Here is a 24255-nt window from a genome sequence, read left to right as displayed (position 1 = left end):
AATGGATATTTTCTTCCATTCTCTCATACATTGGTACCCTTTTGCAACAGTAGATATAAATGACCCAGTGTATCCGAGAGACATAAAAGTTAGTTATCTATATATGATGTACAGCACAGGAAGCAGAGATATGACCACTTCTAACAAAAATGTTATGATTTCCCATGAGCTGGGTGCACATTTTCAGTCTCTTCCCATGGGAAATTGCCTGCGAACAAGGCAGCTAAGCCCTGGATCACATCCGTGTACAAACACTGCTCGGCTAGCCCTGTTATATTTGACCATTTGCCTTTCAGCGTTGCCAGCGGGGGGATTGGGGGTTGAACTCGCTCAGTGTTGCCATCTCAATAGCTTTGCTCAACAAATTGGACTGGAGAGTTGCGCAGAGATGGGAGCGAAGCTATTTGATGTTATCAACAATACTACTTCCTGAGGACTGTTATTCCAGTTTAACACTTGACCTGTTTTAAAACAGCTTTCGACATGAGTTACATTCTGTAACAGACATAAACATTGTGCTTCTCTGGAGCCTCGTATAGCATGTGATTAATTATTTAGCTTTTCTGTTTCAAAGTGTTTTACACTTTAATATTTTATTGATTTGATCGTTTATTATTGACAGGGGAACAAATGGGATCATATATTTGTTTGATTTAATTTCTGTTTTCCTTCTTACTGTTTTAAAAGGGGCTTTCACAAGACATAAAATCCATCGAGACCTTCATTCATTCAGATGAGCGTCCCTCTGTCTCTCCAAATTACTTAGTCAAGAGTGTGAGCTGTGCTAAAATTGCTTTCTAACCACAAACCCTCCCCCACATCACCCTCCAACCCCTTTGCGCACACACACGCACACACAAAAACGAGGAGTCAGTGTCAAGCGTGTCCGCCCTCTCAGTGGATGCACTCTTCCAGTAGAGTGGAAGTGGTTGGAGGCAAATTACACTCTGGAGGCCTACCAACTCCTTCTGGTGCTTCTAACTGGCTGACTGGGTGTTACCATGACAGAGCTTTGACACGAAGTTACACCCACATGTGAAACGGGGAGCGACATCCATAAACTTTGCTGTCAGCAGATTTGATCTGGATGTCATTTTGAAGCTGTTGTTTTTCCTGTAGTAGTATTTGGTTGCTGAGTTTCGCATTTTGAATTTTTATTTTTTATGCCCGCAACACAGTAAACAACTTTTTATTCACCTCCTCTGCCTCGGGGTAGTGACGGAAAACTGACATACGGTAAAGAGACACACGAATATGTGCGTACGTTGGAAAGCAGAGGGGGAATTTGGTGTTAAAATGTCATACAGAAAGAGCACTCGCCCTTTTACAAGCTTACCTTTATGGGTTGCAAGTGTTGGGGTGTCAGTAAAGTAAAGCCGAGAGTGGAATATCATTTCCATGGTGGCAGAAATCGTTAGAGCTGTCATGACCAATAATCTACAGAAAGAACTGAAGCTGATGCTTCGTATGCAGAGTAATAAACAGTTTTACAGGGAAAGCCAGAGCCGCTCAGGTTACCTTGAATGACCACAGTACCACCGTCTAACAGCCTGTAAGCCTGAGCAAATTAACAGAATAGAAACAAAGCAATGCTCGTGATCGACTTCAGGGAACCCCGCTCAAGTCCATTTCTATAATCCTATTAAGCCTCAAGCACTTGTTATTGCTTGAGGTACTCCCTCTAAGGGAACATGATAAGCAAATTGGATGTGGGAGGAGTTGGATGGTACAACTCCACCCACACACAGGTCGCAGCGAGAAGCTACCGTTGATGGGTCATGCAGATCCTTGTAGAGATGGAACTTCTCCTACACTCTTCCCTTCTGCTATTCTGGCTCTTCTAATACAGCCAAAACTATTTTTATAGAAGCATAAAACCACCCAAATTAATTTTTTTACAAGCATATTTGCCAACTGTTCAAAGACAGCAGATTTTTTTTTAAATCTTTATGTAAACCAAGACATGTTTGCTGTCTTTTTATGGTTATTAAGACCACTAATAGATCTTGAAAAAGTCAAAAGAGACCATATTACCGTTATTAATATTTAACCTTAGAGTAATATTGATATCTTTTGCCTAAAGCCAACCACAAGTGGTGCACAGAAAGTGAACCTTGGCCTTAAGTGTCAGAAACCATTGCTTCATGGACCCAGAGATCACACCTAGCATTTCCTGTCGGCTTGTGTTCTTGAAAAAGACTATTTTTACTCTCACAAAAAGGGTAAGACGTCAGTAAATATAATCCAACTCACAAAGATATTGCCTTGAAAACATTTCACTCAGGTCTACTTACATGACACAGTTCAGTAAATGTCAAATATTCATTGCATTAGTGTTTTGCTTTTATGTTCATAGATCAAAGCTAAAACACTGAGCTCAATTCAGCATTGATCGACAATGATAAGATCTTAATGTGAGTCCTGTGGTGAATCTACTTTCAGAGAGGGTGCATTGAGGATGCTGTGGGAGGGTGGAGCTTTTTAAAATGCTGAAGGCAGTAGAGTCAGCAGCTTTCAGGTTAGCAGTGTGCGCAGGCATGTGACGAAAAGATGAGTAGAGCTCTGACATTTTAAGTACGCCTCTGAGATCTAAAGGGTGGGTTTGGATATGTGTTCTAGTCAGACAAATGAGTCATGTGAGCGAAATCAAGTTGGGCTGTCTGAAGGAGTTTGCATGCTTCACTTCTTATTTGGGGTAAAAAAAAAAAGATTATATATAAATGTCATTTTAGGAGACGTGACTCAGACAGGTCCAGAGAGATCTTGCTCCAGTCACAGTGGGAAACGGCATTGATTTATGTGCCTAATTTAATCTCTTTCATTGTCTTTCGGATAATTTTCAACCTTCGTATGTGTTTCGCATGACAGGGCTGCCTCCAGACTGGCTTTGTTGCTTTGTAATTAACAATGAATGATTGTCAAGATAGTTCGATAGTTCATATGAATGAAGAAAGATGTTTTGTCGAATGATTTATTACAAAGAAAAAACATGGGACATGGGATGGTGATGGGATGTCTGTGATGCTTTTGGATTATTCCCAGCTTTAGGTTAAAGTTTTTGAATTATCGGTTGACACTGAAAACAATCAGGTGTTTGACGTATGATCAGAGGCTTTAGGAGCTGTAATTATTCACTAAATGTGTCGGTAAGCGTAACAGTTGTGGTCAGACTTTATGATCGGGGGTAGTAAGTGCAAAATTTACCATGACTGTACTTGATACAAGTACCTATACCGTGTTCTACATGTAAGTTAAGGCAAAAGTCTGAAAAATGAAACATACACGGACTACATAAAATGTGGACACAACCAAATTGTTGCTTTTAGCTGTCACTATCTTGGGTTTTTGGAGCCAAAGGCAGTGGCCCAGGAATGGATCCAACTTAGGACAGTATGCATGTGACAGCAAACTCGCTATTTACTATGTACAACTTTAAGCCTTCAAACTATTTAAATAAGGGTTTCATATATAAAAATTTCCTCTCATACAGTCATGAATGAAGAAAGATTTTTTTTGCACAAGACTGTATTTCTGCCATTATGTGGGATATGTTAGTACGGGGGTCTACAGGGACAGACTTCCTTTTAGGGCCAACCTCAATTGGCTCCTCCAGGAACTCCAGCTTTTTGAAGTCCCACACGGGCTTCATTTTTCAGCCCTGCAGGTTTGCCCTTGTCTCGACCCAGCTCCATGTATTTATGATGTGCCATAGGGGAAGTGTACTTTGCCTTTTGTGCATATACAGTAGTATACAATAATAATGACCTTCCAACACAGTGAACTAAGTGCAGAATACATATGAATGGAGAAGACATAGTTGTTTAATATTCAACGAGTAACCAGTCCAAAAGCTAAAAATCCAGGTCACCGATTTTGAGTGAAAACAAAAAAAAAAAGGAAGCAAAATGAGAGATCAGGTAGTGTGTTGATTTATTAAAATGCAGCTCTTCAATCATGGAAGAGATTGCGTAAAGCTTTAGAGGAATACGGTGGGTATGCAGTTACTTCTGGGAGCTATACTGTGGTCTGCATCATCATAAAAGTTGTGCCTTGAAACAGAGTTCAATTTGTCAGTTTACTACGATCCATCAGTCCATCTCTTTGACCAAGCCACAGTCTGTGGGCAATTGCTTAGATTCAAGCCATATAAGTGCAATATAATGAGATCCATTTGAAGTTGGACACTAGTGGTCTCAGAGATGGTGCTCATGAGCCTTTATTAGAAGTTCAGACAAAGATGTGATTATCATGACAAGCCATTTGGCATCGGTGCATCTCTTTTGTTTCACTCACTTTTAATTATAAAGTAAAATGATGGTTTACGTAATACGCTCTCGCTTTCTTTTCTATGAACTGGTAGCAATAACATGTTCAGTTCAGAGGAGAATCTTTTTCCTCCTGTGATTTAAGTCAGAGTGACTCGAGTGCATTGCATCATCAACCCTGGTTATTGGACTCTTGCTTTAGGTCTACACCCCGTTCGCTGCTTTTCCGTGGATCTCTGTGAATCCCCTTTGCCTACCCGAGCACTAAGCTGCGTAATACAGAATGGCTTGGGTGGGACGTGACCTGCTGGCACCGAGGGGGCAATCAGAGGGCGTTGCTCCCGTTTGCCTGGCCACTCATTTTAGCAATTGTGTAAAACAGCTCACATAGTTCAGTGTCACCAAATAAAACAAATAAGCACAACCTGACAGACATGTAGGTCAGTGATTCCCAACCATTTGGGCCTAAGGCTTTTGAACAAAGCAGTGGGTAATTCCTGAGCTCTTCCAGCACAGTGTCACCACAAATCCAGTGTCATAATGACAAAACCATGTACATTTTTGTAACTTCCAAGTCATATATTTTATAACACGGAGAGCTAACAGTGTAATTTTATACTTGCACTGTTTTCTTGGTTAGGGTTAAATTCTTGTTTGGTGTTCTGTTTTGTTTCATGTCCTTTATTTTTGAGGTATTTTTGTCCTTCATATTAAAGCTTTCCTATCAGCTCCCATTGTAAATCTGGATTCTTTTGGCCTATTAACACTCCTGCCCTTAGTTTGTCGTTAGCTCTCTCTGTAGAAATGCTGCCTGGTTTCAGTGATAGATCTGCATCAAAGCTCTCCTATGAAATTCAGTCTTGTGTTGGTTTGTATCACTTGTGCACAGTTTTATTTGAGCTTATTTTCTTTGATTTCCTGCCACGGGCAGCTTCTTTGGTTTGTTTACAGTAAGTTTGGCTCCTGTTCACTGCCTCCATTCTGTCAGTCTGTGTTTGGATCCTCCCCACCATGGAACATGACAGTCGGATCTGGCCTGATGTGGACCTAGAAAACTATCCAGCCATTCTCCAGCCGGTGGCAGAGTTTGAGTCCACCTTTGGCAGGCTAATTTTTGCTATCTCTGGCTCCATGGACAAAAGCCCATAGACATTGACATTAACGGCTAATCCTAACCATTCATTGGTGAAAACGCCATCGAAAAGTAAGGAATTGAAGTAGAAAAGTGCAAAGAAAACGATGTAACGATTTCACTATCAGTCATAAAAATGTGTTGGCTGCCTAACCCTTTCAGTCTTAGAGTTAGAACATTATGTAACCAGCTGAATAATTCACTTTAGTTATTTCCGGAAGCGTCACAAGGTGAAAGTACTCTTTTGCAAGACAAAAAGACAAAAGAACAAGTTAAAGAAATATCAGAAAGTAAATCCATTAATAAACTAACATGGCTCTTGGTGTATATTGTCAGAAAGGAGGGTGAGATACTGCAGATAGGCACACTGGACCAGTATGGCAGATGGCACGTTTAGCATCAGTTTTGCTTTTTGATTTAAATAAATATAAGCAGTCTGTGAAGTGTTTGTCTCTTCTTATCTCTGTAGGAGGGCCTGTTGAGGGCTCAGTATCAGACAGAAAGGACACAAACTACAAGTGCCAAAAACTAATTTAAAGGCAGAGAGCAATGAAAAGACTCAGATAGGGCCGAGGGGAATACAAAAAAAAGAGATAAAGCAGTACAGACATGGTGGTTTTCAAGTGCAGTGTTGAGAGCTCAATTTATTTTGAAATGGATTAGTTGTGTAGCAGCAGAGTGTTCAAAGATGAACAAATCAATGATTAGTGTGGACATGCTTAAATTAAAAAATAAAACTTGAAGTAGTATCTGCAAAGTGCCTCAGTGGTAAAATCTGCAGGTACTTATCGGATTGTCTGATTATTTCACTCAACTAGAGCGGATCCATCATTTGAGCAGTGTTGTCTTTTAAGAGGTATTCATCATCTTCACATCAGCAGGCAGAAATGCACGCCTAAGCCCTCTAATCTGTCAACCCCCCTACAGTCACATGTACTTGATCTGATTAATTGAAAGTGTCAGGGTGGGAGCCCACTGTAAAACAAAACCAGATTTTTACATCCTCGTGGGTGGTGTGGTGGAACACCCATCCGCCCAGTGGGCTGTAATCAGATGTAGATGCTCTGATGCTCGTACTTCGGCTCATAAATCCACTCGGATGCAGCTCTACATTGAGGCTGTAGTGAAAACTCCAAAGACATAAACAAGACCTGATGTTTTTTTCCTATTGATGGCAAACTAATTAGATCAGCTCTTCTTTGCCTCTGGGTCACACTGTGTGCTTTGAACAGAAATGCTTATGAATGTGTCGTTCTTTATTTCCAAAATGATTCAACAATTCTTTCTTTAATTCTTCTTTAATTTCATATTTTCTACCCTCTTTGTCAGCTGTACATCTCGTCAAGCTCCCACCAAGCAAGCTGTCAGAAAAGGCAACTAATAGAAACTACAATAAATATGTTATACTGACAACGCATCTCAATTATATTACATCATTTTCAGAAAAAGTTGTGACACTGTAAAGACAAACAAAAAAACAGCATTGCAAACGATATATATATATATATATATATATATATATATATACGATGTACAGAAACTGAAAATAGTAATGAGATATATTAAAAAGAGAGTGACTTGTTATGAAAACATTCAGTCAATTATATCTCTGTACTCAAGGAGCAAGGTTTTAAATTAGAGCTGAGCAACGATTAAAATGTTTAATCTAATTAATCACATGATTTCCCTGATTAATCGCGATTAATCGCATTTGTACGCAAAATCCAAAAATGAATTCAAAAGTAGTGAATAGCTTTTAGCATTTAGTTTTATTTTAAATGTACTGGCATATGAATGAAAGTGCCATAACATTTGTTGTGCAAACACACTTTTAACATTTAGCATTTTTATGTAGTTTTTATGTAGAAGCCTCGCTCCACTGTCTGTTTCCTTGAATGACTTGCTGCTATCAGTTGTGTGTTTTGCCTTTAAGTGATATTTTAGACTGGAACTACTACGCTGAGAAGACAATTCAACTTGGTAGCGTTTACAGATGACTTTGGTTCTGTCGACTCCGCCGTCTGGAAGAACTTTAAAATGAAAATGGCTGAGTAAAAGTTCCGTACCCTTCTCCAGGTTTGGTGGATCCGCCGATTACTTTCTTTTCTGGTTCCGCAGCAGACAGCAACAGACTTTTACAAAATAAAAGCCTGTGAGCAACAGACTTTTACAATAATAAAACAAATGTTAAAACAGGGGTTTGTGGCATAGTGGGTTGAGCAGGCGCCCCATGTACAGAGGCTATAGTCCTCATTCCAGCTGGCCCCTGTTCAAGTCCCACATCGGACAGCCCTGTGCTGCGTGTTGTTCCCTCTCTCTCTGCCCCCTGCTTCCTGTCTCTCTGAACTTTCCTATCCATTAAAGGCACAAAAGCCCCCCAAAATGTTTGTTTTTTTATTAAAAAATAAATAAATGAATGTAAAAAAAAGTGTGAATGCGCGATAAAATATTTATCGGCGTTAAATAATTAATGCGTTAACGCGATAATAACGAGTTAACTCGCCCAGCCCTATTTTAAATCAATACTGAGTTGCCATGACAAACTTTAAACTCGACAAAGCAAAGAAGCTAAGTTCCATTTAGACAATATGTCACGTAAATAAAGAAAAGAGCTAAAGTCTCACTTGTTATAAGTGCACATTTGGTATCCTTGGTGATGTCGAGGTCCATCAGTGTACATCAGCTCGAGGAAACAAAACTTGTTTCTTGTATTTTCTTTTAACTCAAAGTGATACTCGAAGTGCTTTACCGAATCTCTTCGCACATTATTTGACTTGTCAAAAAAGCCCATTTGGCCTCGACTACGTCAACACCAAACACCAGACAAATGGAGTCAGAACGGAACATTTAAAGCACCGATGGGAGATATTTTAGTGGAAAGCAAAAGTATGATAAAGGAGACAGAACAGTGAAAACAATGTGGTCACTAGCAAATTAATGTTCAAGTTGCAACTGTTGACTGACAGGTTCCCCGGATCAACTCACACGGCCCTTTTCCTATTTCCAAAACTGCACCCACTGGATTCCTCCTCTTCACTCATCTCATCGCATGTTGGTCCGTCCTGCCAGAGACACCAGCAGAGGAGTTGAGGACAGACGAGAGGAGAGTGGAGGTGAAGTGAGAGGCATTTACCACAATAAGACGCCCTCGCTTCAGAATGTTGTTTCAAACTGTCAACTAATTAGACGTTAGACGTCGCAACTGCATCGTCTAACTATTGTTTTGTTGCAACCTCCCATTTAAATTAGATCTGTCAGATCAGCAGGGAATCGGTTACAAAGTAGTCTGACAAAGTAGATATTTAATTTAATTGAATCTAAAATGCAGCCATGCCCCCTTTCGCAAAGGATATTCTGATGTATCCCCTCTTACAGATCCTCACGCCAACCTCCTCTCCTCATTCGTCTTTCCTCTGGGGGCTTTTTAAGACTTGAGATATCCTTCAAAATATTTTGCTGTGAAGGATTTCTGGGTCACGAGCAGGAGGACGGAGGAAGTAGGAGACGAGGAGGCTGAAATTGGACAAATGAGATGAGCCTAAGGTGTTGATATGTCTGTTGTGTTCACAGCTCGTTTTTGATGTCACCAAATGGCCAAAAAAATTCCAAGTTTAAATGACATCAACAGTTGTTTCGTTTTTTTGTTTTTTTTCTAATTATGTATAATAAGAATGGAATCATCAGTAGAAGTGATATGATGGAAGTGACTATGAAGAGGTGAAATGATTAGGTTTCTTGGATAAATAGCAAGCTTTAATGAGCCACCAGGTCCTGGCTCACTGAAGCTTTAATTGTAAGCTACTTTGTAATTAACAGTTAAATAGATTAGTGCATAAAATATCCCTTTAACACTGCTGTTGCTCTGTGTGCCTGCAGGATGATGGTGTTTGGAGTGCTGATGCTGGTCCTGAGCTGGACTTCTCTGGGAGCTGACCTGGCTACAGCTGTGGTAGGGTGCCTAATTTCCTTCTATCCAACTCTCTCTGCCCAGTTTCAAATCCCTCTGATCATATTGGCCTGTCACATATCTGATGTACCTTTTGATCTCTGCTATCAAACCGCCCTCCACTAAGTATAGACCAGCAAAGGAACAGCGGCCCAAACTCAAACTTTGAATCAAGTAATTCGTTGTAACGGTGGCAACAAAGTAAAGGACTTTAACAGCATACAGTGAATCTAATCAAAGCTTTTGACACCTCATAATGATGAGGTGAACAGTTTCAGCGTGTTGCGCTATAGTGTCATGGTCACAAAGCCAAACAAAAAAAAACACAAAAGTGCTAGATTGGCGTTGAGCTGAGGAATCAAGATGAAAATGGCAAAAGGTGAAAGAATGAGCATGATGGATGTTTGACTCGCCTGCCTCAGACACGTGCTTTTACCCGTGTGTTGCGTTTGATCTGGAGGGCTGTTTACACGTGTGACTTTGCTAATAATGAGCATCTAGAGAAAAACAGCTGATCCGTTAGCCTCTGGTTTTATCTTTCTTTTTCATCAACCAGATTAGTTGACGTTTGCTGGATCGATCGCCCAAAATCCCTGCTGGAGCCCTGTCATAACAGCGCTTTGACACACGGGACAGACTGACAGAACAAAAGTCCGCCAGCGTACGGCGCTCAGTTCACAGAACAGTATAGTCAACAGATCTGTAAGACTGTCGCGCTGTAACAAACGTTGCTTTCATGTTGAAGCATGGGTGTGAAAATCATGCTAAAAGAAAAGCAAAGTGAAAACCAAAATCAAGAAGTGCATTTCACCGATCAGTTCTTTTTTTACTGCAGTAAAAAGTTGAGTGTTTGACCCTTCTGAGGTCCTTTGAGGAAAATTAAAGTACATGATAATCTGTTCATTACATCATTTTTTTTTTCTTACACATGGGAATTACTGCTTACAGCCAGCGGTAGAGGAAAGGTTGAAAAAAGGTTCTACTTTTTCTACTTCTTCAGGAATGAATAATACGACTTTACAGAAACTGACAGCAGAATCATTCCCACATTTTGTCCTCTTGCAAAAGTCATAGCAATTACATCGAACTGTTGCGTAAAGCTGTCTGTTCTGTAGCATTTTGCTCGGGCCGACCCTGACTGGATTGAATGGTTAAAAGTCCTCTCAGACGTCTCTCTGCTTGAGAGTAAACACCATGATGGCTACAATTTGAACAAAGCAATTACAAGAACAATCTGCTCTGCCTCTTTAGGCAACAGTTACATATGTAAATAGCTTTCTTGTCCTCATGTATGTGTGTTCTCTGAACTGATCCGAGTGGCTCAGATTTGTCTGTGTGTGTGTGAGGGTGGGGTGTATATTCATCTGTGGTGTGAGCTTTGTGACTCTTTATGGTCTGCACGGCTCTCAGTCATAGCCTTTGAAGGTGACAAGTTCTCTTTTTGTGTTGGTGCGTTTCTGAATCTCTATGACCGAGAAATTCCAAATCTTCCAGCCCTGCGTTTAATACCCATGGTACAGCTACTTTCACAGAATGTGGGTAAGGTTTAGAGTTTGTTTTTAAATAATTGAGCAAGTTTAGGGGTTCAAAAAGGCTTTTTGGAGTTGTTATAAAGTACATGTCTGGGTTTGCTTATGGGGACTTGGTCTGCAAGGCTCTGGTGACTTTGGGCGTGTTTCAGCAGAATTTCTATCTGATAGAGATACCCAAGGATTTGTCTCAGTGGGCTAAAAAGACATTGCAAACACTAAGGTTCTCAGAGGGTGTAAGATATTTGCAACAAGTATTTGGTTTCTTGCTTTCTGCATTTGTCTGCAATTGACTTGCTTTACATTTTCACGTCTTTGATTCACGCGCTGTTCTTGCATGTTCTTGCAGTGCATAACAATATATAATCCATAATTTCTCAAATGTTTACCTTCAAACTTCTCGCTAAACATCCACCGATTCCTCCTCTTTCTTCTTACTTTGTCACCCTCCGAAAAATTCTCGTCTTCTACGAGCCTTTTATGGCAGTAATATGAATAATATGAATAATAATATTCTCCAAAGCCGAAAGACCCGCTGAACAAATACTTTGAACGGTTAATTCTAGTGTAACAAAAACACAATTGATTTAGCAAAGTGATTAGATATTAAGTGATACATAGTTTTTATTAAAATGTTTCTAATAGATTGTTGTACTTTAATAACAAACTTTTAATGGCATCTGTACTGTTTCAAGGCCATAGATTGTTTCATTTGTCAGGATCTGTCAAAGATGTCAAAGATGATATATTCTTTCATATAAAAAATAGCAATAAAAATTCTATTTAATCTGAATTACTTCCCAACTTCAATTCACAATTGCCCGGGATCCAACTCTTTCTCACAGACTGCCCTGCTTTCTGTTTCCTCCTGTAGTTCTTGTTTGCCAGAGCATGCCTAAGCTGCCAAGACAAAGACTATGAAATTGCTTAACAGATTAAATGATTTAGTGAATCCTCCTCTTCCCACTTTTTGAGTTACTGTGCCTTCACTCTGGTGAGAGGCAGTGCAGGAATTATGAGTCACATCACATTGTGAAACGTATATTTTTTTCCATACAACAATGTCTCTGAATCCAAAAAAATATTATATTCACGTTTATATATAAAAGAAAAAAAAAAAAAGCCTCAGAGTTAACTGAGTGGTGACATTTTCATGACTGAAACAAGGGATTTGTCTCTTTCAGCCTGAACGCTGTACACGGAAATCTAATTTATCATTTAATTTTGGCTCAGATTACTTTTTATGCTAAATTCTTTTAAGTAAATGTTAAAAGAAATGCTGATTTTTGACTAAGATTCAAATACAAGTGGACCATTAAGGTTTTAATTGAATCATTTTTAGAAGGCTGGAGTTTGCAGTTCACACAGGGAAGGTCAGCAGTTCTATATAGTGCTGGATTTAAAGTTGTTCCTACATGTTTGCAGCTCTCCACATCAGTTGGCTCTGATAGTTTTGGACTGTCAGAGAAGTACTGTGCTGACATTGGGTTCATTTCACAAAGTGACCCGGCTGACATCACAAAGCCCAAATGTTTTGCATGTGAAAATTCTCCTCCCTAAAACGATGGCTGGACTTTCACAAAGATGGAAATAAAGATTTAGATAAACTGTCTGTAGTTTAATTCAGAGAAAAAAATCTAAATCCAGACCATCACCCCGTCCAGCGGAATGAAAACCCTGCATGGTTTAATTTGCCCATATTTCTGAGCATCTTCATGTGTGGTTACAGTCTGCATAAGAGATGTTTTTGCTTACTGACTGACAGAAACTTGTTTATCAGCAAGGGCATCTTGAAACTGTACGTGTGTGTAGACCAGGGTTTTTGCCTGAAAACATAATATGCATATGTGCATATTGAATAACTCCCTCACAGAACTTCTAATTATAAACCAGTGGAAGTCAGAACTTTACATTCTCTGAGAATCGCTGCTCTCCCCTCAGGAATTCTAACACGCTTGCTCCTGAATTGCAGAGCTGCTTGGTATCCCTTGTTTCTTACAAACTAGCTCGGGTTTGCTGAGAAACTCGGCTTGCTTTATCTCGTCTGTGTTTGTGGGGCTCATTAGCGTAACCCCCAGAGAAGGTTAGGCTGCATGCAGTGTGTGTGTGTGTGTGTGTGTGTGTGTGTGTGTGTGTGTGTGTGTGTGTGTGTGTGTGTCCAGAGCCCAGGGGACATTTAGCATTCAGACAACACAGTTCGGAAGAGACTCACCGCTCACCACTTGTATTATTTTTGCCAAGTTAGGTCCCTTGTTAGCACTCTGCGGTGCAGTGAAAGTGGTTGTGAGTGACAGAACTAAAACGTATCCTGTCGAGATGTGTTAAAGTGGATTATAAGAGCAGCCTTATTTCCTATTCTGTGTCAAAAGACATTAAATATCAATGTTAGGTGAATTACTTAGTATTGAACACACTGCTTGATTCCCGCTCTGAATGTTTTTTTTCATGAAATCCCATTTTTAACAGAATTGTCACAAAAGCCATTCATTGTCTGTCAAGTCTGTCTATGTTTTTCTCTCGTTTTATCACCCCTCTCACACTTCTCCTGTTTTATTTCAGGGCACAAGTGATTTCTGTGTGTCTCCGGACAAGTACGTCATGAGTCAGACAAAAGGGCTCATCGGTTCTGGTGAGCTTCATCGTGAATAAAATGGATAATGCTGCTTTAATAGACCTGTGTGTTTGCCAAGCTAAGAAAATGATGCTTTAAAATGTCCTTTTTAATGTGTTTCCCATAGATATTGTCCACTACTACATTTACTGCAACCAGACTCTTTCCAACCCCTTTCAGCAGGTAGGAGAAGTGCTGCATTTCTGAGCAGAATATTGACTGATCATTACTTATTTGCAAGCAAATGGTGGTTCAGATGGTGTGCACGTCTGGGTGACAACACAGCCAACTGGTTGAAAAAATAACATCTGCCACTAACTATGGTCTCAGGCAGTTTGTACAGTTTACATTGTGCATGTTGAATGTTTCACAGGTGAGTTTCAGCAGATTTGAACTTGAAATTGTTAAACGTGACGTAATTGGCAACAACAATAATTGGGTGTAGCTTACCGTAATGTCGTCTAAAATACACGACTGACCAAAAGGAGCCACCTGGGTTTAACTAAGAAAATGTGTAAGAGCTGCAGGGATTAATATTTCAGCTGGCAACAAGTTATTCAACCCTGACTGAAGCAGCGAGCAGCTTCTCATTCCTTAAGCAGCCATGATAGAAGCCACGTCCACACACACAATGTCAAGCCAGGTCAGGGTATTGGAGCTAAACAGCTGTGTAGCATTAATTAAACCTCATATCTGTAAGGCTTATTCGAAAGAAAGAAAGAAAGAAAAAAGGGTCTACATTTGCCAGAGAGTTCACAGAGATTGAACTTTTTCCAGAGTGATGGTCTAATCAGGGTGAGAAGAACAGTGGATGAAGTGCTGCTCCCATCAAGACAAGTGCTTACTGTACAAGCCCTGGGGGGGCAGAGTTATGATCTGGGGTTGCTTCAGTTGGTCCAGGTTCAGCAATGCTATGTGCTTCAAAAATGGGGTCAGCGGATTACCTGAATATATTGAAAGACCTTGTTTTTTGTATCACTTTAAATGACTCCTCCAGAGTTACTGGAGTACTCTGGAACTGACTAAGTAAAACATGTAAATGTTCAAGTGCATTGATGAGCAAAATGGCTGTTAAATTCGTGGTTTATTAGGATTTCAATGAGTATTTAAAGTAGATCATTTCTAGTAAATTGAAAATACTTGAGACATCAGACAAAATAACTAAATGGTGTTATGTTTGAACTTTAATGTCCCTTTTGACTAGTAATTCACTGAGCTCTGTGCTCAGTACAGAGATCATTTCCCTGCTGCTCAGGCCTCATCTTTGTCAGGGACTTTCTTTCTATCCAGCCCTGTCTGTCTGAATTACTTCCCAACTTCAACTCACAATTGCCCAGCGTCCAACTCTTTCTCATAGACTGCCCTGCTTTTTGCTTCCTCCTGTATTTCTTGTTTGCCAGAGCATGCCTAAGTGACACAAAGCTGCCAAGACAAAGACTATGAAATTGCTTAACAGATTAAATGATTTAGTGAATCCTCCTCTTCCCACTTTCCTGAGCTTCTTGTGCCTTCACTCTGTGCAGAGGCAGTGTAGGAATTGTTGGTCACATCATTAACTTCCCCGCTGACATCAGTCAGCAGTTAAGTCCATTTCTGCATGCTGTAGCCCTACAGAGCTCAGATGTTATTATCTGGCTCTGGTAGACATGCCCTGCAGAGAACAGAACGAGAGCACAACAGCAGAGAACACAAGTGCTACATTGCCTGGTAAACAAAATCGGCCCTTTTTTTCTGTCACGGCCATAGCCAACAGGTGCAGAGTTCACAAGCGAGCTGGCAGCTGACTGACAACCACACAAGCTTAGCTCTTTTTCATTTTTCTTTCATCCATCTATCGCAATCTCCTGCACTTCCATGCTGCAGTACGGCAGAAGGGCACCGTATCAATGCACCCTTGTATTTCACTGCTGTATTTAGCCTGTGTCTTTCCACAGCTCTGTTTCTTGCTTTTTTCCTTTTATTTTTGTTTTTAATCATAACCCCGTGTTCTATTTTTACCGTCCTCTGTACGATTTTACTTTATTTGACTTGGAGCAATCGCAACCTAGCTAAAGTAAAATAAGGCAAAGCAGATCAGAATATTTGGCTGTGCTGCTGGGGGCTGTTTGTTGGACCAAAGACAGTCAATTAGATCCAGAAAAAAATGGGAAACAAGCTGCATTGATGGATAGTCATGGGTAACTGACCATATCTTGTTTCAATTTAACGTTGTCCAATGGGTCAGGGGGGTTTCCAGACTTATTGAGTCAGGTTGGATGACTGTGAAGATAGTTATTTTGTTGTGACGCAATTATTCTTTTTATGAATATGCTTGAATGCAAAAATGAAAGGATGAGGGTGCTATATTTCAGATAAAATAATAGTATCCAGGTATATTCTGCTAAATCTTAAGAATCTTTTTGCCCCCTGCTGGTGAGAACTGAATATTTCCATGTTGAGTTGAAGAAATGAGAGATTACTCTTACAAAAAAAACTAAACAGTAGTTTATTTATCCAAAAATGAGTTACAATTTTGACTTTGACAGATAAATTACAGAATGATGAGGTTTATATTGAAATTGTTCAGTTGAACAAATTGAAAATCTAATTCAAACTGAAAATGGGGAAAAGCCAAACTAACTAAATTAGCTTTCGGCTCGTTGTGACTGCACACGATTCTTAAGCTGAAGCACATGTGGCGACTGTTTCTGACTGGTTTCATCTGATCAAGAATATCTGTTCTTAGATTCCAACATTTTTGTAGATGTGTTTGTTTTTTTCCATGTAATAAGGCAGTAGGTAAACCTGTGAAATGAGGGGAAACGCAGCACCTGAGAAGCTACTTAAGCTAACTAGCCTAGTTTAGATTCCAATGGTGAGCTGATATAGTTTGATTTAATCTGACAACTTTAGGTAATATAGCCTTCATAAAAAGCTGCGTAAGACTTTGTAAAGTCTTCGAAACCTTTCATTTCTATGTGGTATGCAGAGTGTGTCATTACGATTCTACCCTTAAATCCCCATGAAGATCAATGCCACACTTAATTTGCATTCTCTTCGATTGCACTCAAGTTTATTTTATCCTTTGCAGCCTCTGACCATTTTCCAGAGATCTCTGACCACCATGCAGATCCAGATACAGGGTCTGCTGCAGTTCGCTGTGCCTCTGTTTCCCACAGCTGAGGTATGACTGCAGAATTATTCTAGAGGCGGTTTTAGATACATGCACTTATGTGAATAATAATTTGTCATTGACATGACCTGTCCACACAGAGAGATCTACTGGGTATCCAGCATGTGCTCAATTCCTCCGAGGCCAGTCTCCACCAGCTCACCGCCCTGCTGGACTGCAGAGGGCTCAACAAGGTTTGTTCACCACAGCCTGGTTGGCATCACAGTAAAACAAACTAGGCCAACTTGAGAGTAAGTGGCCATGCAGGATTTTTCACATTAAACTGAAAATGGAACTAAGGCCACAACAGAGCAAGGCACAACAAAAAGAATATGAAATGCAAACTTTTCTAACTGTTCACATCTTGGGTTTAGTTTCCTTCCGTGTCTGACTTGTTAAAGGGTGGTGCAGGACTGCAGTGCGGTTTACATGAATAATGCTGAATGTCACTCTGAATGAGCAGCTCATAGATAGATAACTCCTCTTGGAGATGACACACACACACTACAGCTCCAAGTGCGTCTTCATCTTTGTTTCTTTTTGCCTGCTGTGAATTCAAACATGGCAACTAGAATGAGGGCAACAAGGAAACTATTGTTGCCTTTCTGTTGGTGTTCATGTTCTCTGTTTGGCCTCTGTAGGACTACCTGGATGCAATGGTGGGGGTGTGCTACGACGGGGTGGAGGGTGTGCTGTACCTCTGCCTCTTCTCCATCCTTGCTGCCTGTGCCTTCACTGTCATGCTGTGTGCCATTCCCAGGGCTTGGAGGCAAATTGCCTGCAGGTCAGTTTGTTCTCAGGCTAGTCTTCTTAACTAAGCATCCTCGTTTTAACACAAAGCACCAGTCGCATTATGCGCATTACATGCTGTACTGTTTAAGATGCATGTGTTTGACCATTTTTATGTACAAAAATGCTAATTATGTTACATGAGTAGAAGGTGTTTGTCTTCAAAATATCATTTTAAATGAACTGGTCACAGAATTAAATATATCTTTTGTATTCTTTGTTCTTTTAAATGAAAATTGTTTTTACATTTAAAGTACATTTGAATCTCTGAAGGACGAGTCCTTGCTCCCAGTTGTTTAAGAGCAAAATAATAAAAGAAACTGGTCACATTTATGACATTTGAAAGCATCTCTGAGCTCGTATCGTAGCTGCACCAAAGAAACATTACTTTTCCCCTCCTCATCAAGGGAGCAAGATTACGACGACATTGATGAGGAGGACCCGTTTAACCCTCGGGCGAGGAGGATAGGCTCCCAGAACCCCAGCCACCCCAACATGCACAGCTTCTGCAGCTACAGCAGCAGCATGGGCAGCCAGAACAGCCTGCACCCACCTGCTCCTACCGTCTCCAACGCCCCCATGTCTGAGTACATGTGAGTGAGCGAAAGCTACAGTATCTGGATAATGATACCCATTCGTCCATGAGAATCTCTGGCAGCTGAGCGGCTTTTTTTCTTTTGTCTACCAGGAACCAGACAGCTCTTTTTGGGGGGAACCCGCGGTACGAGAACGTGCCTCTGATAGGACGAGGATCTCCACCCCCCTCGGTGCGTTGGGTCCCAGAGGCCAAGTCCTTCCTATGATGTTATTTCCCCTCAGAGCTAACACATTTATAAAGCAGCAGAAATTCCCTCAGTGGCTCAGCTTTTTTAATGCTTGCCTTTGCCCCACTCAAATGTAAAGCCACATTTAAAATCCTTTCTTTGACTTAATCTACTTTTTTTCAAGGAATCCTCGTAGTATTTAATGAGACACTGTGCCTTTCTCAGCTGTCCATAACTTACAGGACGCTGACTTTTAGTGCCAGAGCAAGGAGAGGAGAAGTAATGTGGTTAATATTTGATATGGACAGAGCACCATTTAACCTCTTTCAGGCCCCATTCCCAAGAGAAAGTGACACAGGTCGTAACTCTTTGGCTGTTGTCGCTCAAGATTTTCCACCTCACTGGTTTATTTCACAACCACGCTGGGCCACACATCTACTGTTATGTCACAGAGATAAAAATAGAAATGTGTTGAATTCAATTTTCATTGGGCACGACTCTTTGATAACATCTTATTTTCAGGTGTACTTATATCAGTCCAAAGCTTGTTAGTTTGAAATGTATTAGAAAGACATTTATAGCAAAAAACTTTTTTTATGATATGATATTTGAAGTTTTTATGACATAATTCATACAGTTATAAATGTAAAATACTAATATATATATAAATGTTCTTTTTTTTAATTCAGTCATCATAATCATCCTTCAGCTCACGATTCTACTTGGACATGAAACAGAAAACAGAATGTTCTCTGCCTTATTTGTTTCCTAATTAACACCAGCAAGAAATGCATATTTCAGTTCTCCCTCATGACTACAACTGTGCAGCACCATGCAGTCGTCTTCTGCTAACAGCTTCTTTTATATATTTTTTATTTGTTTGTTTGTCATGTGTTTGTGTTTGTGTGTGTGTTTGTTTGTATCTTTCATTTCTATATATCCTCTTATTTTAATCAACTTTTGGAGATATACTCTCAGCAGTATAGAAACCGAGTAAGTCTTTTCTACTCTTCCTCAGGATAAACTCACTTCCTCTTCCTCCGTTGTACAGTATCTCCATATGTTACCTCCCTGTCACCTCACATAACTTTGGTTCCTGTGTAGTTTTTCCTGTTTGGCATGGCTTTCATCCCCACAACCTGTCCTCATTCCAGGCAGTTTCTTTCACGTAGCAAGGGTTTTGTCTCCCCCTGGTGTTCACAGGGTGGTACTGTAGCTGTGTCTCTTGGACTCAGCTCTCACTGTGCATGCAGTCTTGTAAAGCTTGTGCTGCCACTAAGTGCTCGGCAGCAGGCGTCATATTAAGTGCTATGATTTTTTTAAGAAACTGTTTTTAACATGGGAAGGTTTTAACATGAGGTAACTGCCTTTTTAATGAGTTGAGGAATTGATTTCTTTGAGTTTGTGATGTACGTATGTCTTAAAGGAATACTCCACTGGAAATTTAACTTGGGTTTACTTTAAACATGAAGTGCAGCTAATAAACATTGCCCTCTTACTCCTTTGAGGATAGCAACTGTTACCAGCTTGTAATTCCCTGCAGTAACAATAAGCCATTATGGCAGAGAAATTGAGAGATAATTCTATATAAATGCTGTGAATCCAAACCTGCTGTTACTGCTGTTCTGCTAGTGACGTCTCAGAGGCAAGAATTAAATCTTCAAAAAGATATATTTTCAGTGGACGACTCCTTTAGGCTCCTTTTCCCCTCCTTACGTTTGATCTAGTTCAGTCTTCTGCTCATCACCATCCGCTCAAAGAATGGCAGTGTAATCGTCTCGGTTATGTCTTTGTGTTGGTCTTCCCTCCTCAGTACTCTCCCAGCATGAGGGCCACCTATCTGTCCATGACCGAAGAACAGAGCAGGCACTTTGGAAACGACTTCCAAGCATAGACTACTTTGCATCGCACACCCTCAACAAGACAGGAGCGCGTGGCTGTTAGAGGCATCACAGAGGACAGGGTGGAACATCTGGTTAATCTGGGACTCCAGGCTGTGCAGGCCAATGGGACAATTTATTTACAGTTCTCTCTGTGTTTAAAGCTCCTAACTTACTAAACGATTCTTAACCTGCTCTTAAACTGTTCTTGTGCTCCACTTGATACCTCCCACAAACTTTTGCATCATGTTGAAAAAACTGAAGTTGCTTCCCGGTGAGATTTTTTTCTGTCTGACTCATAACACTTGGGTGGGTAACACTTCCAGAAACTTCTATCCAGGTCTCCAAAGAATGAAATGTGGTGAAACGGAGGTAACCGTGGCTACGCTGCGTCCTATGTACCATGATATTTGTGAAGCACAAACCCAGCAATGGCAGCACACTGCCGGAGGTCACGGTGAGAAAACAAATTCACGCAAACATGTCTACAGACGAAGCTTTACGTCTCTGAAACCTCCACAGACAGGACTACCTTGAGTCTGTGGCTTCTGTAAATATGTTGTACAATAGCAGACAGTTGTCTTATTCTCAATTTAATTTGTCTAAACTTTGTGCCATTTTTATTTTTTTCTAGTTTTTGTGACAGTGTCACATAGGGTCACTATTTTTGCTATTTTTGTTTTTATTATTATTTGTATTTCTAAAGGGTCATTCTTTTATATTGTCTATAACCCAATCCAACAGTGAAGCCGTCATTTCTACCATGACATGGGAAGTTGCGCTGCTGTAATTTTGATTAATGATATTCAGGTTTCATCAAATTCAACCATCCAAACAGCACGTTTGTAATAACTAACTTTTTTTTTTGTAGGGATTTAAATACATGCAGTTTCCTTGAATAATACTTTGTTTCTTTCAGCATGATAAAATGTGCAGGCACTGAGAGTAGTGCTTAATTTTGTGTGAGACTCCAAGCTTGAGGGTCTGATTGTTAGTTGATTAAACCAGCTTTGAGTACAACTTGATGTGTCTGGATTTTTGCTGTTGTGCCTCAAAAACATTCGGCTTTGATCCTTTTTTGGGGGGGGGAAATCAGTGGTAGAAAAACATTTGGCTGCTTTAATTACTTCCTATTTTGAAGCCAAAGATTTAAAGTTAATTCTTCGAGAATAACCCAGTGCAATCCACTCTTTTTGCCCTTTAAATACAATGCCAGTTGCTAAAAAGTTGGGAAATTGTGTCAAATATAAATGAAAACATCGCATAAACTATTATTGTACTCACAGAACAAGATAGAAAACATGTCGAGTGTTGAAAGTAAACTCGGAAGCCATACTGTTAGAATTTGTGTATTTTGTGGTTTAGCATTGTTTTTGATTAAATGTTAATGATTCCCGAAAAAGAGGACGTCATGATAGGAACGTGTGTCTAAAACCTGTATATGTTTTTCAGTGTTGACGGCAACTTTCCAGAATTTTACTTGAATTTGAAATTGAGTTCTTAAAAAAAAAAAAAAGTAAGAGTTTCATCCAGCAGATGTCAGCAGAGGCCCGCAAAATGGCTGCTTTTCATGCTACGGCTTGTCCACCCTGTCCGTGGGGTACCCCGCATCTCACCCGATGGCAGCTGGGATTGGCTCCAGGCTGACCCTGGCGGGTGTAGAAAATGGATGAATGAACGTTAACTATATAACCCACCCCCCCATAAAAAAAAGTACATTTAATGATTAATATTAATTAATATATCTTTGAAATGCTTCTTTTATTTAGTCTCCCTTCTTTGACCAGACAAACTTTTATTAACCCTTGTATGGTATTCGGACCCGTTTCAAATTTTTAAAAGAAGAAAAATGGTGTACATTTTTTTCTACCTGAAACTGAACGGCCTTAGCTTATTTTCTGTGATAAACATGTACAAACAAGGAAAAAAAAAGTTTTGAGCACACGTGCTGCTATACCCCACACATTTACATCCTTCATATGGTCTTTGGGTCAGTTTGACCCGCATACTCAGAGACAGAAACATGCCCACACAGACACAATGTTACATTATTATCATCAAAGGACAGACAAGCTGTTTGTTCTCACTTTCTTTTTTAGATGTTCTCGCACTATCTTCTAAATCACAGTAGGCCTACAGTCTTCCACCATCAGTATGACCAAAATATTTAGAGTCAGGCACATAGATTAGAACCTTGTGACAAAAAAGAGTAGTCACGCTTCCATTGTTAATTGCGTTCTAGTAGAGACTGATTGTATTAATTAAACATATATGTTACGTCAGTTGTTTGAAATTGAGATAAAGATATGTTAATGTTTTATGAAGTAAAATGTTATGTTAGAATTGTTTTTAAAGCCCCAAATATGTCCCGGGTCAATTTGACCCGAGGGACACCAGAGGGTCCCAAAAGTGAAAACCGTACAAGGATGTAAGAATTTAAAATCAATTAAAAAAAAAAAAAAAAAAAAAAAAAAAACAGTCACACTTGACATATTTTTTATGTCGTTAAGATGGTTAAAATATTGATTTATTGATCATTTAGATCAATTTGGCTCAACAGCAGGTCCATCGTTTCAAACTGAGTTTTTCAAACAGAAAAAAAGAAAAGAAGCGACGGTTAAATTGTCTCAGTTACAGAGAGCAAACCATACATTTTTGGACGTACAATATATGGTACTGTGAAACATTTAAGACGTTACAGTTAAATCGAGCAATGTTCACATGAAACAAACATTTAAAGTAACGGAAACTGTCTCACTGAGAGGTTTTATTTTATAATCGGAAGTGCACGGCTATTTTGCAGTACTTGACTTGATACTGCCGGGAGCTTCGGATCTCCAGGGACAACACGCACCTTAGCCGTTGACACACAAACACGCTCAGAAACAAACAGACCAACGGCTGAAGCACCCGAGCAGCGGACTGGAGCGGAGGCGGACAGGGGAGTGAATGTAACAGGTGAGCCGCGGCCGCCGGTACCCGCCTCTCTTCAGCTTTACGTTGAGGAGGTGGGTGAATTTTGTGCTCGTGCTTCCAAGCTGCTGAGAAGAGGAGGAGGAGGAAAAGGGGGAGTGTCGACCGACTTTGACGGATAAAGAGGGGAGGAGAGAGTAGCTGTCTGGGAGTTAGACAGCTCGTTAAGAAAAAAAAAATACACCCGTGGTTGCTAGGTCAGTTGTTACGCCTTGTGGAACTGAGAGACTGTGAGGGACTACTTTCAGGCACCAGCCGTTACTTGTGGAGTGTGGACGTTGGGCTGCAGACGGTTTTGGGTGAAGTGAGCAGGTACCAACACTACGGAGCAGGATGGTCCAGTACTCCGACTGCTGTTGATGCTCGTTATCCCTCACTTTAACTGAAAGCAAACATGAAGGACACGGGGGAATCAAAAGACCACCAACTAACTGTAAGTTTAAACTGAAAACGGTTGTTTTTCGTGATGTTTTTAAGTCCTCGTGAAAAAATCTTTACTTAGCAAGTTTGATGAGTTGATGCACTCGAATCAAATAAGCTGTACAGAAAGCAGCAATCAACAGAAAATGACCACCTTTCATTACAATCTAAGCCGGAAATCTGCTAGTTGAAGACCTGGTGGCCGTTTTAGCTGGTAAAAAAACGTGATACAGTACAGCTCTTATATCTTTTATGGTACCTGTCATTTTTCTCTGTTTTTTTGGTAAGATTCTGTGACTTCTTCAAATTTGACTTATCTCATTTCAGTAAAATGTCGTGTTGTTCTGAACAGCACTATCTTGAGAGGTGTACATGAGTTTGACATAAATATTAGTAACTCATCTAAACATAATGAAACCCAGTACAGCACCACCGTCCCCAGTGACCTCCGAGCTGAAACATATTAACCAACAACATAATAGGCTTAAGAAAAGTAAGATAAGTGTGGCCACCATGTGTACTTTTCTCTTTTCCTGCTGTAGTTTCTTATCATAGCTCAGAACAGCGTCTGCTGCTTGTATTATAAGCTCAGTTTGCCCTCACACTGCCTGCCCTGTGTTCTGCACTGCATCCCTGAATTATTGAGGTGGCTGTTTCAGCTGCCGGGCCTCTCTTATCCAGCATGTAATACACCTTCTACAGGCTTCTGACAAGAGACGGTACTTTATTAAAATCCGGTGCCTCGGTGAAGCTAATGTGGATCAGCATGTTTGCTCTTGCTGTGAGAGACATGCC

The 24255-nt window shown here is 40.2% G+C and overlaps 2 protein-coding genes across 3 annotated transcripts in view; both read left to right on the top strand.

Moving 5' to 3' along the window:
- The window catches only part of ttyh2 (tweety family member 2), a 72288-nt gene extending 51201 nt beyond the window's left edge, over positions 1-21087 (top strand). Inside the window, exons 6-15 of one of the 2 annotated variants that reach the window (XM_075457302.1) lie at positions 9274-9346; positions 13432-13501; positions 13611-13666; positions 16554-16646; positions 16736-16828; positions 17276-17418; positions 17831-18016; positions 18112-18190; positions 19154-19180; positions 20001-21087. In XM_075457302.1, the coding sequence (XP_075313417.1) occupies positions 9274-9346; positions 13432-13501; positions 13611-13666; positions 16554-16646; positions 16736-16828; positions 17276-17418; positions 17831-18016; positions 18112-18190; positions 19154-19180; positions 20001-20081 (901 nt within the window). In that variant the 3' untranslated portion in view covers positions 20082-21087. The remainder of the gene's footprint in view (positions 1-9273; positions 9347-13431; positions 13502-13610; positions 13667-16553; positions 16647-16735; positions 16829-17275; positions 17419-17830; positions 18017-18111; positions 18191-19153; positions 19181-20000) is intronic. The other variant, XM_075457303.1, reaches the window with a different exon arrangement.
- A 1843-nt stretch (positions 21088-22930) lies between these two features.
- Positions 22931-24255, top strand: part of kif19 (kinesin family member 19) — a 35261-nt gene continuing 33936 nt past the window's right edge. The window contains exon 1 of the mRNA XM_075457293.1: positions 22931-23473. Coding sequence (XP_075313408.1) covers positions 23435-23473 — 39 coding nt within the window. The 5' untranslated portion in view covers positions 22931-23434. The remainder of the gene's footprint in view (positions 23474-24255) is intronic.

This window comes from Odontesthes bonariensis, chromosome 23, assembly GCF_027942865.1.
Source record: "Odontesthes bonariensis isolate fOdoBon6 chromosome 23, fOdoBon6.hap1, whole genome shotgun sequence".
NCBI classification, from domain to species: Eukaryota; Metazoa; Chordata; class Actinopteri; order Atheriniformes; family Atherinopsidae; genus Odontesthes; species Odontesthes bonariensis.
Note: the sequence above shows the minus strand (reverse complement) of the source record. Positions and strands in the feature narration are given on the sequence as shown.